General features: G+C 33.8%; 1 protein-coding gene across 1 annotated transcript; it reads left to right on the top strand.

Annotated features, from left to right (window-relative positions):
• Window positions 1-5982: 5982 nt before the first annotated feature.
• On the top strand, window positions 5983-6921 carry OR5D13 (olfactory receptor family 5 subfamily D member 13). The gene has a single exon (XM_037997361.2). The coding sequence runs from the start codon at window positions 5983-5985 to the stop codon at window positions 6919-6921; it is 939 nt and encodes a 312-aa protein (XP_037853289.2).
• The last annotated feature ends 6780 nt before the right edge of the window (window positions 6922-13701 follow it).

The following is a 13701-nucleotide window of genomic DNA, read 5'->3' as shown; positions in this document are numbered from 1 at the left end:
AAATGGTGTTGGGAAAACTAGCTAGCCATATGCAGAAAACTGAAACTGGACTCCTTCCTTACACCTTATACAAAAATTAACTAAAGGTGGATCAAAGACTTAAATGTAGGACCTAGGACCATAAAAATCCTAGAAGAAAACCTGGGCAAGACCATTCAGGACACAGGCATGGGCAAAAACTTCATGTCTAAAACACCAAAAGCAATGGCAACAAAAGTCAAAATTGACAAATGGGATCTAATTACACTAAAGAGCTTCTGTACAGCAAAAGAAACTATCATCAGAGGGAACAGGCAACCTACAGAATGGGAGAAAACTTTTGGCAATCTCTCCATCTGATAAAGGGCTAATATCCAGAATCTACAAGGAACAGTTTTATGACTGTTTCTTAAATAGCAATTGAATTGAGACTATAGACTTTTTCTTTTTAATATCTCTCTTGCCTGGCCTCTTGGATCTTAACATTTCTTCTGGGAAAAAAAATTACCTACAGTTTAACTAGTTCATTTTTAAAAAATTTTCTCTTACTATACTTATTTTGGTAGTAAAAATGACAAATTATATAACCAAATCTATTCTCTCATTGATTACACGACTGAGAAGAGTTTTGCACTATCTTTTAAATAAATCTTTAACTTTGAATTGGCAGAAATTTATTGAAATACATTTTTTTTTTTAGCCCAAGAAGGTGACATGTCATCCATAATTAAGATCTCTATTTAAACAATTTGTTTATATAAAGCAATTTCTCATCCCTCTATTGAAATAGCCACAGTCTGGGTTTCTGTTTTTAAAAACATGTTCAGAACTTATGAAAATAATGACTTAAAGCTGTAATAAAACCACATATTGAGGATAAAAAATGTTAGTATCATATGCACAGATCATTCCTTAACCAAAACTTGCATGCAACTCTGAACAAATTTTGTACGACTGGAATTTAGAATTGCAAGATAATAATATACATAATTAATACTTTTAAAGTTAAAACTTGTTGCACAAATGTGCTTGTGACAACATGGGCTTTCATTGTCTTATTCATTTATTTTTAATTTTTATGGCTACATAGTAGTTGTACATACATATGGGGTACATGTGAAATTTTGATACAAGGATGCCATGCATAATGATTAAATCAGGGTAATTAGGATATTCACCACATCAAGCACTGGTCATTCTTTTAAGAATATTCCAATTTCACTCTTCTAGTTATTTTGAAATATACAATAGATTATAATTAACTATAGTTGTCCTATTGTGTTATGAACTACTGGATCTTATTCTTTCTATCTAACTGTATTTTGGTACTGATTAATCAACACCTGTTTATACACCACTCTCCCCACTACCCTTTGCAGCTTGTGATAACCATTATTCTATTTTCTACATCCATGAGATTGACTTTTTGGCTCCTACATATGGGTGAGAGCATGAATATTTGGATTTCTGGGCCTGGCAAATTTCCCTTAACATAATGACCTTCAGTTCCATCTACACTGTTGCATGTGTTAATCCATTTTTGTTTTGCTATAAAGGAAATTCTGATGTTGGGTAATTTATAAAGGAAAGGGGGTTATTTGGCTTACCATTGTGAAAGCTGTGCAAGAAGCGTGGCATCAGCACCTGCTTCTGGTTAGGGTCTTAGGAATCTCACAATCATGGTGGAAGGCAAAGGGGGAGCAGATATGTCATGGCAAGAAAGAGAGCAAGGCAGAGAGGAGGGAGGTCCCAGACTCACATGAACCACCAGCTCTCACCTGAACTAACAGATCAAAGGCACCAAGCCATCCATGAGTAATCCATCCCCATGACCCAAACACCTACCATTAGGCCTCACCTACAACATTGGAAATCACATTTCTACATGGAATTTGGAGAGGACAAAGATCCAAACTATATAACTGCAAATGACAGAATTTCATTCTTTCTATGACTGAATAATATTCCATTAGGTGTTTATACCACATTTTCTTTATCCATTCATTCGTTGATGGATACAGGTCGATTCCATATCTTGGCTATTGTGAATAATTCTACAATAGACATGCAAGTGCAGGTGTACCTTTGATTTACTGATTTCTTTTTCTTTGAATAGATACCCAATAGTGGATTGCTGGATTGTGTATTAGATCTATATTTTGCTTGTCTTTACTTTTTTGGTTTTGTCTTATACACTAAGATATCTACAAAATAAAAAAGTAAAAAAAAAAATCTTCTGTTTCTGAGTGATATGTTTCAAAGTAATCCTTTGCTTAGATTCTAAAATTATTTTCATTGATTTAATCCCTGACTTGACTTCAACTGGAATAGCAGGTAAAGCATGCTGTTGGAGGTCAGTCGTAGAAGCTTCCAAGCAGATATTTAATTTTTGCTGCCCATGCCCTATTAGAAATAGCTCATAATATAAATATAAACCATAACTAGCTGCTTACATTTAGCCTATCAATTTTCCTAATTTTTTAAATACTAGTTTCACCAGAATTTCCAATCCTTTCAAATAGTTCCAATCCGTCTGAATCCCTTTGTCAGATGGATACAATGCAAAAATTTTCTCCCATTCTCTAGGTTCCCTGTTCACTCCGATGATAGTTACTTTTGCTGTGCAGAAGCTCTTTAGTTTAATTAGATCCCATTTGTCAATTTTAGCTTTTGTTGCCATTGCTTTTAGTGTTTTAGTTATGAAGTCTTTGTCCATGCTTATGTTCTGAATGGTATTGCCTAGGTTTTCTTCTAGGGTTTTTATGGTTTTAGATCTAATGTTTAAGTCTTTAATCCATCTTGAGTTAATTTTTGTGTAAGGTGTAAGGAAGGGATCCAGTTTCAGCTTTCTGCATATGGCTAGCCAGTTTTCCCAACACCATTCATAAAATAGGGAATCCTTTCCCCATTTCTTATTTCTGTCAGGTTTGTCAAATGTCAGATGGTATTCAAAGAGAATAAAATACCTAGGAATACAACTTATAAGGGATATGAAGGATCTCTTCAAGGAGAACTACAAACCACTGCTCAAGGAACTAAGAGAGGATACAAGCACATCGAAAAACATTCCATGCTCATGGATAGGAAGAATCAATATCGTGAAAATGGCCATACTGTGCAAAATAATGTATAGATTCAATGCTATCTCCATCAAGCTACCATTGACTTTCTTCACATAATTGGAAAAAACTACTTTACATTTCACATGGAACCAAAAAACAGTCAGCATAGCCAAGACAAGTCTAAGCAAAAGAACAAAGCTGGAGGGATCACGCTACCTGACTTCAAACTATACTACAAGGCTACAATAGCAAAAACAAAAACAGCATGGTACTGGTATCAAAACAGAGATACAGACCAATGGAACAGAACAGAGGCCTCAGAAATAACACCGCACATTGACTTTGAGAGTCTTAAGGAGTACTTTCTACATATCCTGTAGAGTACTCCCACGACTGGGTTTTCCTGATGATGTTCTCATATTAAGCTGGGTTTATGGGTTTCAGGGTAAGTAAATGGCAGAGGTAAAGTGTCTCTCTTATAACATCATGTCAGGGGTACGTGATACTCACATCATGATACCACTGGTCATGGTAACTTTCACCCTATGCTTAAAGTAGTTTTACATGCCTGGTTTCTTCACTATGAATTTGACTGTGGAATTTGAAATGCAGTTGTATTAATACTAGCTATTCTGAATTGTTCCTTGTTTTTTTCTTATTCTCAAACTTTGCTGTTGATGTTTTATCTGGTGAACATGTACAATTTCAATTATTCAAGAGTTAAAGGCAATTAATGGAATAGATGTGGTGATGTGATTATCCCTAATGATTTAGAAGAAAATGCATCTATCATAATGACACAAGAGACTGCCAATTAATTGTGTTTGGAGGCCAACCAAGGAAACTCTAATTATTCTCTGTAGTCATGGGGACAGATAAAACCCAGAGTTTAGTAGACATTATATTATAGATTTGGCTTTTTGGTTTTTCCTTGTATTCATATTTCTTATATCCTAGAAATAAAATGCTATTTTGCTGGCACACTCATTGAAATATACTACCACTTTTGAGCTTCAAGCCTGCTGCTATCTTAAAGAATGTTGGACTGTTGAGAAGAAAAATGCCTGTGGTTCATTACTCAGAAGAAGAAATTCTCAGAAAATTAATCAAGAGCTTCTGGCTTCAGGTTAATTTATCTTTTGCTATCTTTCAATTCAGGTGGAAAACATGGGGGTTCAGCTCATGTAGATTACCCTAAAACTTAAATAGGCCTCTTTAACATGGGGGTTCAGCTCATGCAGATTACCCTAAAACTTAAATAGGCCTCTTTTTATGGCTAGAGACATTTTAAATTTACCAAAAGAGCATGAAGTATTTATTAGAATTACATTTTGCATTACAGACACTGCCAGTGGTGGCACTAGGGAACAATGGAGAGAAGTCTCCAAAACCTTATGAGATATTCGTTGATTTTGAACTTCCCTATGCTTGGTTTGCCTTGATTACAAGCCTAATGCCAACCCATTGATGTTTATGAAATGCTTTTGAAATAGCTAACCCTTAAATATCAGGTCTCTTTCTGAGATTCTTTTTTGTTGTTGACCTGTTAACTGTGCCGAGTATCCCAAGCAGTGGTAGCAGCCTTTATTACTCTGGTCAAATGTTGAAGGGTGAGCCATTCATTAACATTGTGTGAAGAATAATGAATGCTTAAAGTGTAATCACCCAGGCCTACTTGTTACTGGAAAGAATATGCTCATGATGAATGCTCTGTGTTGGGGGTTGCTTGCAGTACATGTTAAAGAAATGCATAGGACTGGAGCTTGACACTCATTCCAGGTAAAGCTGAAAAGATGAAAAAAGAAATATACATGTGTTTCTGCTGCATCATCCTGTCTATATCTTCATTTATGCATTTTCACTCATAACAAGTTCCATTCATTTTATGACTTTATTGTTTTCACTCTCCTGTCTTCTTAAAGTTTGTCTTATCATGAAAGACAGATTATTTCTCATTGGCTAAGAAAATGTGTAATTTTTATTATATCATTTTCAGGGTATCATAGGACATATTTTGTATGAAAATATTGTTGACAACTACAGATGTCTCTATTTTTCTAATATATTCTGCATTTGCACATATAGAATACATATTATGTACATACATGCATACATATATATGTATATCTTAGAAGAGATTACCTAAGGCACATTGAGAAACAGATAGTGAAAATTTAAAAATTTAATTAATTGACTTTATTTAATAAAATAATAAAAGTTCAGCAAATTGTCAAAATGTCCATAAAAATACTCTATGAGACAATATACATTGATGAAAATTTTAATGGAAGCTATATAAACTCCTTAGAAATGGGCTTCCGCAGCAGACTCTCAAGCATTAGGTGGGAGGCACAGGTTATATACATTTTATGGTTTATTTATATTCTTAAATTCCACAGTCATTTAATTCTGTGTTATGCTTAGCAAAGGTAGAAGATACTAACATTTATGTGCCACTAATGGTGGTGCCAAACCACCTACTTGATTCTCAATGTAATTCTTAGATCCATGGGAAAGTTTCCTTTGTGTTTCTCAGTTTTTTAAAAATTTATTTTATGTCATAATTTATATTTCACTTCTATGTGAATCATACTAAAAATGGTTGACTTTTCAATAATAGAATGATTACTGCATATTTTCCACATAAGTGGTGGTTTTTGCCCTTTAGGAGGCATCAAAATCACCTGTAGGCTTGGCTAAACCACAAATAGTGGGCCTCATCCCAGAATTTCTGTTCAGATGGTTGATGGAGCTGGAGAATTGGCAATAGTAGGAAATTCCCAGAAGGTGCTGCTACTGCTGGTTTGATGACCACATTCTGAGAATCACTGTTCTATATCATTTGCCATAGAAACACATGAAGCCTATTTCCTCTCTTTCTTTTTCCTATCCAGTTCTGCTTTTCAGGAATAACGTTTTTCTTTTTATTCCAACAGGCATCATGATGGCATCTGATGGAAATCAAAGCGGCACACCCACTTTTATTCTCTTGGGTTTTTCCGAATACCCAGAAATCCAGGTTCCACTCTTTTTGGTTTTCTTGTTCGTCTACACAGTCACTGTAGTGGGGAATTTGGGCATGATAATAATCATCAAACTCAACTCAAAACTCCATACAATCATGTACTTTTTCCTTAGCCACTTGTCCTTGGTAGATTTCTGTTTTTCCACTGTAGTTACACCTAAACTGTTGGAGAACTTGGTTGTGGAAGACAGAACCATTTCTTTCTCTGGTTGCATCATGCAATTTTGTTTTGCTTGCATATTTGGAGTGACAGAAACTTTCATGTTAGCGGCAATGGCTTATGATCGTTTTGTGGCGGTTTGTAAACCCTTACTCTATGCCACTATTATGTCTCAGAAGCTCTGCACCCTTCTGGTGGCTGGGTCCTACACATGGGGGATAGCGTGCTCCCTGACACTCACATATTTTCTTCTTGAACTGTCGTTTTGTGAATCTACCTTTATAAATAATTTTGTCTGTGACCACTCTGTAATTGTTTCTGCCTCCTACTCAGACCCCTATATCAGTCAGATGCTATGCTTTATTATTGCCATATTCAATGAGGTGAGCAGCCTAATTATCATTCTGACATCATATATGCTTATTTTCATTACCATTATGAAGATGCCTCCTGCAAGTGGGTGCCAGAAAACCTTCTCCACCTGTGCCTCCCACTTGATGGCCATCACCATCTTCCATGGAACTATCCTTTTCCTTTACTGTGCTCCTAATCCTAAAACTTCTAGCCTAATAGTTAAAGTGGCTTCTGTATTTTACACAGTGGCGATTCCAATGCTGAATCCATTGATCTATAGCCTTAGGAACAAAGATGTCAAGAACATGTTTGAAAAATTAGTTGTCACCAAATTGACTTAACACTGAATATAATATTCTTAGATATGTTATTTCTGAAAAAAAGGATTTACTATCCTGCAGATTATCCATTTCTTATAGTGCAATTGATTATTCAAATTATTTAATCAATAGACTATCAGTTAATATATTCATGCCAGCACAACCTTTTGAAATTAGTGAAATAGCTCTAAATGACATGAAACCAAAAAATCTAAAAACTAAAGCTTTTATATCATCGGTTGCAATATTTATAAATTATTTTAAAATATAAAATAGAAGGAAATATTTTAAAACCATATATCTGATAATAGGTTAATATAAAAATATATAAGAAACTAATTCACACCAATAGCAAACAAAACCCAAATACCCTGATTTTTTTAAATGGCCAAAGGACCTAAATAGACTTTTTTTTTTTTTTTTTTACCAAAGAAGACATGGAAATGATTAACAGGTATATGAAAATATTATCAATATCACTAATCATCCTCTAAATGCAAATCAAAATTATACAAAGTATCACCTCACACTTGTCACTATGGCTCATGAAAAAGTCAAAGATAACAAGTGTTGGCATGGACATGGAGAAAGGGAAAGCTTGCATACTGTTGGTGGGAATGTAAGTTGGTAATAGTCATGTAGAAAATAGTATGTAGCTTCTTTAAAAAATTAAAAATAGAGTTACCATATGATTCAACATCTTCAATACAGGGTATATTTCTAAAGGAAATAAAATCAATACGTGAAAGAGATACTTTCACTCTCGTGTTCATTGCAGTATTACTCACAATATTCACAATATGTTAACAGCCTATGTGTACATCAGCAGATGAATACACAGTGGAATACTACACAGTCTTTACAAGGAAGAAAACCATGTCCTTTGCAACAACATTGTTGAATATCCATGATATTATGCAATATACCTTTTATTTTTTATCTAGTTTACATTTGTAACTACTAAATCAGCATTTAAAAAATTTCTGTTTACATTTGAGATGATCAAAACAGTAGCAATTTGTCTTTTAAAAAGTTATGGAAATGTTTGACTGCAGTGAATCTCTATATCCTACCTGAAGTGAAAAACCATGACTGGCTCTCAAGTAAAGAATGGAAGTGAGAAGAGTGACTGACCTGGTTAAATTAGTGAAGAAAATAATTACAGAGTTACATTCCTATCACACCAGTTCTTCAGCAATGGTTCCTAATAAAAATAAAAACTCAAAAATAACAGATAAAGAATTCAAAGCATGGATCGCAAGGAGGCTGAGTGAGATACAAGACAAGGTTACAAATCAAAACAAAGAAAATCCTTAAGCAATCTAAGAAGTGAAGGAAGAGATAAACATCTGAAAATAAAATCAATTAGAACTTCTGAAATTGAAAAACTCACTTAAGAAATTTCAAAATACAGTTGAAATATTTATCAATAGACTGGACCAAGCAGAAGAAATAACTTTAGGGCTAGAAGGCTGGTCTTTTGAACTAATGCAGTCAGGTAAAAATAAAGAAGAAAGAATGTTAAAAAATGAACAAAGTCCTGAAAAAATATGGGATTATCAAAAGCTACAAAACCTATGAATTACTGGCATGCCTGAGAGAGAAAAAGGTAAAGCAAACAACCTAGAAAACGTGCTTCAGGAAACAAAGAACATTTCCTAATCTTGCTAGAGAGGTAGACATGCCGAATTCTCAGCAGCAACCTTGCAAGCCAGAAGAGTTTGGGAGCCTATTTTCAGCATTTTTAAAGGAGAGAAATTCCAACTAAAAATTTCATGTATCACAAAACTAGGATTCGTAAGTGAAGGAGAAATAAAAACTTTTCCAGACTAGCAAGCACTAAGGAAATTTGTTACCTCTAAATTAGCTTATAAGAGATCCTTAAGGAAGTTCTAAACATTGAAATAAAAGAATAATATCTGCTACCACAAAAATATTCTTAAGTGCATAGCCCACAAACCCAACAAGGCAACCATACAATAGAAACTACAAAGCAATCAACTAGCAATTTGATGGTAGGATCCAAACCTCACTTATCAACATTAACCTTGAATGTAAACATTCCACTTATGTGCCACTGAGTGACAAATTGGATAAAACAAACAAGACCCATCTGACTATCAAATTGCTGTCCTCAAGAGATCGTTTTCACATGGAACAACATAGATTCAAAGTAAAGGGTTACAGAAAGATCTGTTATATAAACAAAAAATAATAGAGAGCAAGGATCACTATTCTTACATAATAGAAAACAGATGTTAAACTTACAACAGTAAGAAAAGGATAAAGAATAACATTACATAATGATAAAGGATTCAATTCAAAAATAAGACTTAACTATCGTAAATACATATGCACCCAGTATTTGAGCACCCATATGTATAAAACATGCATTTCTAGGCCTACAACCAGCCATGCAATAATAATGGGGGATTTCAACCCCTCGTTGACAGTGTCAGACAGATTATCAAGGCAGAAAACTAACAAAGAAATTCTGGATTTATTTGACACTTGAGCAAGTGGACATAATAGACATCTATAAAATACTACACCCATCAACCACAGAACATACATTTTTCTCATCTGCACACAGCACATGTCCAAGACTGGCCACATGCTTGAACATAAAGCAAGTCTCAATACTTTTTTTTAACAATGAAAAGCATGTCAACCATACCTTTGAACCACAGTGGAATAAACATATAAATCAATACCAAGAAGATCTTTCTAAAACACACAATTACATGGAAATTAAACTTGCTTCTAAATGACTTTTGGGTAAACAACTAAATTAAGGCAGAAGTAAAAAAAAATTTCTTTGAAATAAATGAAAACAGACACACACGGCAAAATCTCTAGGATGCAGCAAAAGCTGTGTTAGGAGGAAAGTTTAGTGTGCTAAAGTTAGAAAGATTTCAAATTCATGACCTAACATCATACCCACAGGAACCAGAAAAAGAACAAACTAATCCCAGAGCTGGCAAAAGAAAGGAAATAACTGAAATCAGAGCAGAACTGAATGAAACTGAGACTTAAAAATACATGTAAAGAATCAAAGAAACCAAAATAGAGTTATTTGAAAGAATAAACCAGATAGATAGACTGCAAGCTAGATTAACAAAGAAAAAAGAGAAGATCCAAATAAGCACAATCAGAAACAACAAAATGACAACCAGTTTCACCAAAATACAAAAGTTCTTCAAAGACTGTTATCAACACCTTTTTGAAAACAAAATAGACAATCCAGAGAAAATGGGTAGAATCCTGGAAATGCACAACCTCCCAAGATTGAATCAGGAAGAAATTGAAACCCTGAACCGACTAATACCAAGTTCTGAAATTGAACCAGTAACAAAAAACCTACCAACCAAAAAATGTCCCAAACCAGATGTATTCACAGCCAAATTATACCAGACATACAAAAAAGAGCTGTTACCAAGTCTACTGAAACTATTCAGGAAAATGTCAGAGGGGGGACTCCTCTTTACCCATTCTATGTAGCTAGCACCACTGTGATACTAGTGAGTGGCAAAGACATATGGAAAAAATAAAATTATAGGCCAATATTCTTAGTGAACATAGATGCAAAAATCCTCAGCAAAATATTAGGAAGCCAAATACAGCAGCACATCAAAAATTAATTCAGCACTACGAAGTTGGCTTTTTTCCTGGAATGCAAGTTTGGATCAACATATGCAAATCGAAAGTATGATTCACAACATAAACAGAATTAAAAACAAAACCATATGATCATTTCAATAGATGCAGAAAAAAAATCTTTTGATAAAGTCCAACATCCCTTCGTGATAAAAACACTCAACAAACTATGTATCAAAGGAATGCGTCTTGAAATAATAACATCCATTGATGAAAAACCCACAGCCAACATCTTACTGCACAGGCAAAAGCTGGAAGAATTGCAAGAAGACAAGACTGCTCACTCTCATCACTCCTATTCAACAGAACACTGAAAGTCCTAGCCTAAGAAAGCAAACGAGGAAAAAAAAGGCATCAAAATAGGAAAAGAAGTCAAACTATCTCTCTTTGATGATAATATGACTTCATACCTAGAAAACCCCAAAGATTCCACCAATACACTCCTGGAACTGGTCAACAATTTCAGTAAAGCTTCAGGATAAGAAATCAATGTACACAAATAATTAACATTTCTATATACCAATAACATTCAAATTGGGAGACAAATCAAGGATGTAGTTCAATTTACAATAGCCACAAAAAAGTACCTTGGAATACATCTGACCAAGGAGGTGAAATCTCTCTACAAGAACCACAAAAAACTGCTGAAAGAAATCATAGATGACAGAAACAAATGGAAAAACATTCCATGTTCATAGATTGGAAGAATCAATGTAATTAAAATGGCTATAAAGCCCAAAGCAATGTGCAAATTCAATGCTATTCCTATCAAACTACCAACATCATTTTTCAGAGAATTAATTGTTCTAAAATTCATGTGGAATGATAAAGGAGCTGAAGTAACTGAAGCAATTATAAGCAAAAAGAACAAATCCAGAGTCCTTACATTATCTGACTTCAAACTATATTACATGGCTACAGTAACCAAAACAGCATGGTACTTATTTAAAAAAGCAGGCATGTAGACCAATAGAACAGAATAGAGAACCCAAAAATAAAGCTCCACACCTACAGCCTTTTGATCTTTGACAAAGTCTACAAAAATAAGCATTGAGCAAAGGACACCCCCTATTCAATAAATGGTACTGGAATACCTGGCTAGCCAAATGCAGATGCTTATCTTTTACCATATACAAAAATTAACTTGAGATGTGTTAAAGATTTAAATGTAAGACCCCAACCTCTAAGAATCCTGGAAGAAAACCTTCTAGCAAATACTTGGAATTCTGGAATAAAACCAAGCCATCTACAACAAAGTTTCTATGTCCTAGGATAAATAGCTTCTGTTGTGTTAGTGGTCCCAGGTGGAGACTCTGACAAAGTTTAGCCAGGTTTTCACGAGTCCAGAGAGAGCCTAAGTGGATATAATTATGGAATATTTACGTGTAGTGGAATCAATTGATTGGTTGACCCCCAATCATTTTAGAGAGTTAAATGTGCTTCCAAAATACATATGTTATTTTAAAGAAGGTATAGGCAAAAAAGATATTTCAAGACTTGATTTTATTATTATAAGCTTGGAAAAGTAGCATGCTCATATTTGGAAGAAAGCACAAATTACTTTCCATGAAGTAAATCAATTGTTCCAAGGACAATAGTGATTATTTTATGATAGATGAAAAAGCCAGAATGTACATTCTGTTGTTCATACATCTCAAAAAACACAAGATATATACACAAAGACATAAAGATAAAATGTTAACAGCAGTTATTAATTGTTGCATTCTCACTGATTTATCAATTCCTTTGTGTTATATTATCGATAGCATATTTTCTATGTGAATGTGTATATTTTCCATCACGAAAAGTTCTAAAATAAATTAATGAAATAGGTTTGATGAGAGACATTGTCTTTAGTGGTTTATGAGAAATTACATTATTGCAAAATGCCACACAGGGAGGTATTTAATCTAATTTCTGAGTTTGTGTTTTACAAATAAATAGTTCAGTAAAAGTTCTCTAGGGTCTAAACCCCCAAGGTCATGAAGGCCTACATAAACCCTAGCTTTTGTTTCTAGGAAGCCGAATCAACTTCGAAATCTCCTCCTCTCTCTTCCTTTTCTCCTCCTTTCCCTGATTTTTTTCCTGGGTATTAAAAAAGAAATATATTCTCAGAATACTAATTTAAATTTATTGTGGACTCCTGTTATATTTATCAACTTCTTAATAATTTAAATGATACTCAAACTCTGAGTGGAAACTTCCTTGGAGATTAGGATCTTCAGGTGAATTGGCATCAGGTCAGTGGTATATCTTGTGTTATCTTTCACTAATATGGGGCACCCTGAAATCCTGAAATCTTTGAAGTAGGAAACTCCCCATTAGTCTAAGTGCTAAACAAACTGAGTCTATCTTCCCAAGGGCTTGGTTTGTTGAGTTCTGATGGTCAGATGAAACTAAAATCATATGTCTTCTTGTAGAATTTATACAAATACTTTTTTTGTTACTGTGAACATTTTGAAGATGTATTTGTTACTGGCTCAACTGATTTTTAAAATCTTCATTAAATTAAAGAGATTTTTGAGATTATGAACTGCTTGTATTTCCAGATGTCTGTGCTTTCTCAAAATAATATTTCCAAATAGAACCAAGATTGCATACTCAAAACAAGATAATCACATATGTACCTTTAAGGTTCAAATGACCCTTATTTTATCAAAAACCTCTCCAATATCTAGAGTGGCAATGTTATTGTCACCAGAAATTTTGAGAGTAAAAAATTTATGTAACCATTGGTGATTTTTACCACATTCTCTGACTTGCTCTTAATAACATGAAAAACTTCGACAAAACACATTTTATGCTACTCTTGAATTCAGAGATTCAATGAGTATTTAATAATACATATGTTAGTAAAGCTGCCAGATTAATAAAAAATTAAAACATAATGAACAAAGGATCTAGATGAATGTTAAGAGCATCTGTAACACTAAGTGATAAAGCACTAGTGAAGGAAAGAAAATAAAAGAGTAAAGGAATGTGTCAAAAATTTACCTTTATCATTTTAATAATGTTGCTACATTATTTTGGAAAACTAATGCAATTATTGTAGCATAAAGATGGGATCAACAGAAAGGTTGAAGATATGCAAAATTATATTTCCTTCAACATCCAAGTATATTTTAAAACTAGAAAAATTACCAT

This window comes from Chlorocebus sabaeus, chromosome 1 (genome assembly GCF_047675955.1).
Source record: "Chlorocebus sabaeus isolate Y175 chromosome 1, mChlSab1.0.hap1, whole genome shotgun sequence".
Taxonomy (NCBI): Eukaryota; Metazoa; Chordata; class Mammalia; order Primates; family Cercopithecidae; genus Chlorocebus; species Chlorocebus sabaeus.
This window is presented reverse-complemented; position numbering and strand designations above follow the sequence as displayed.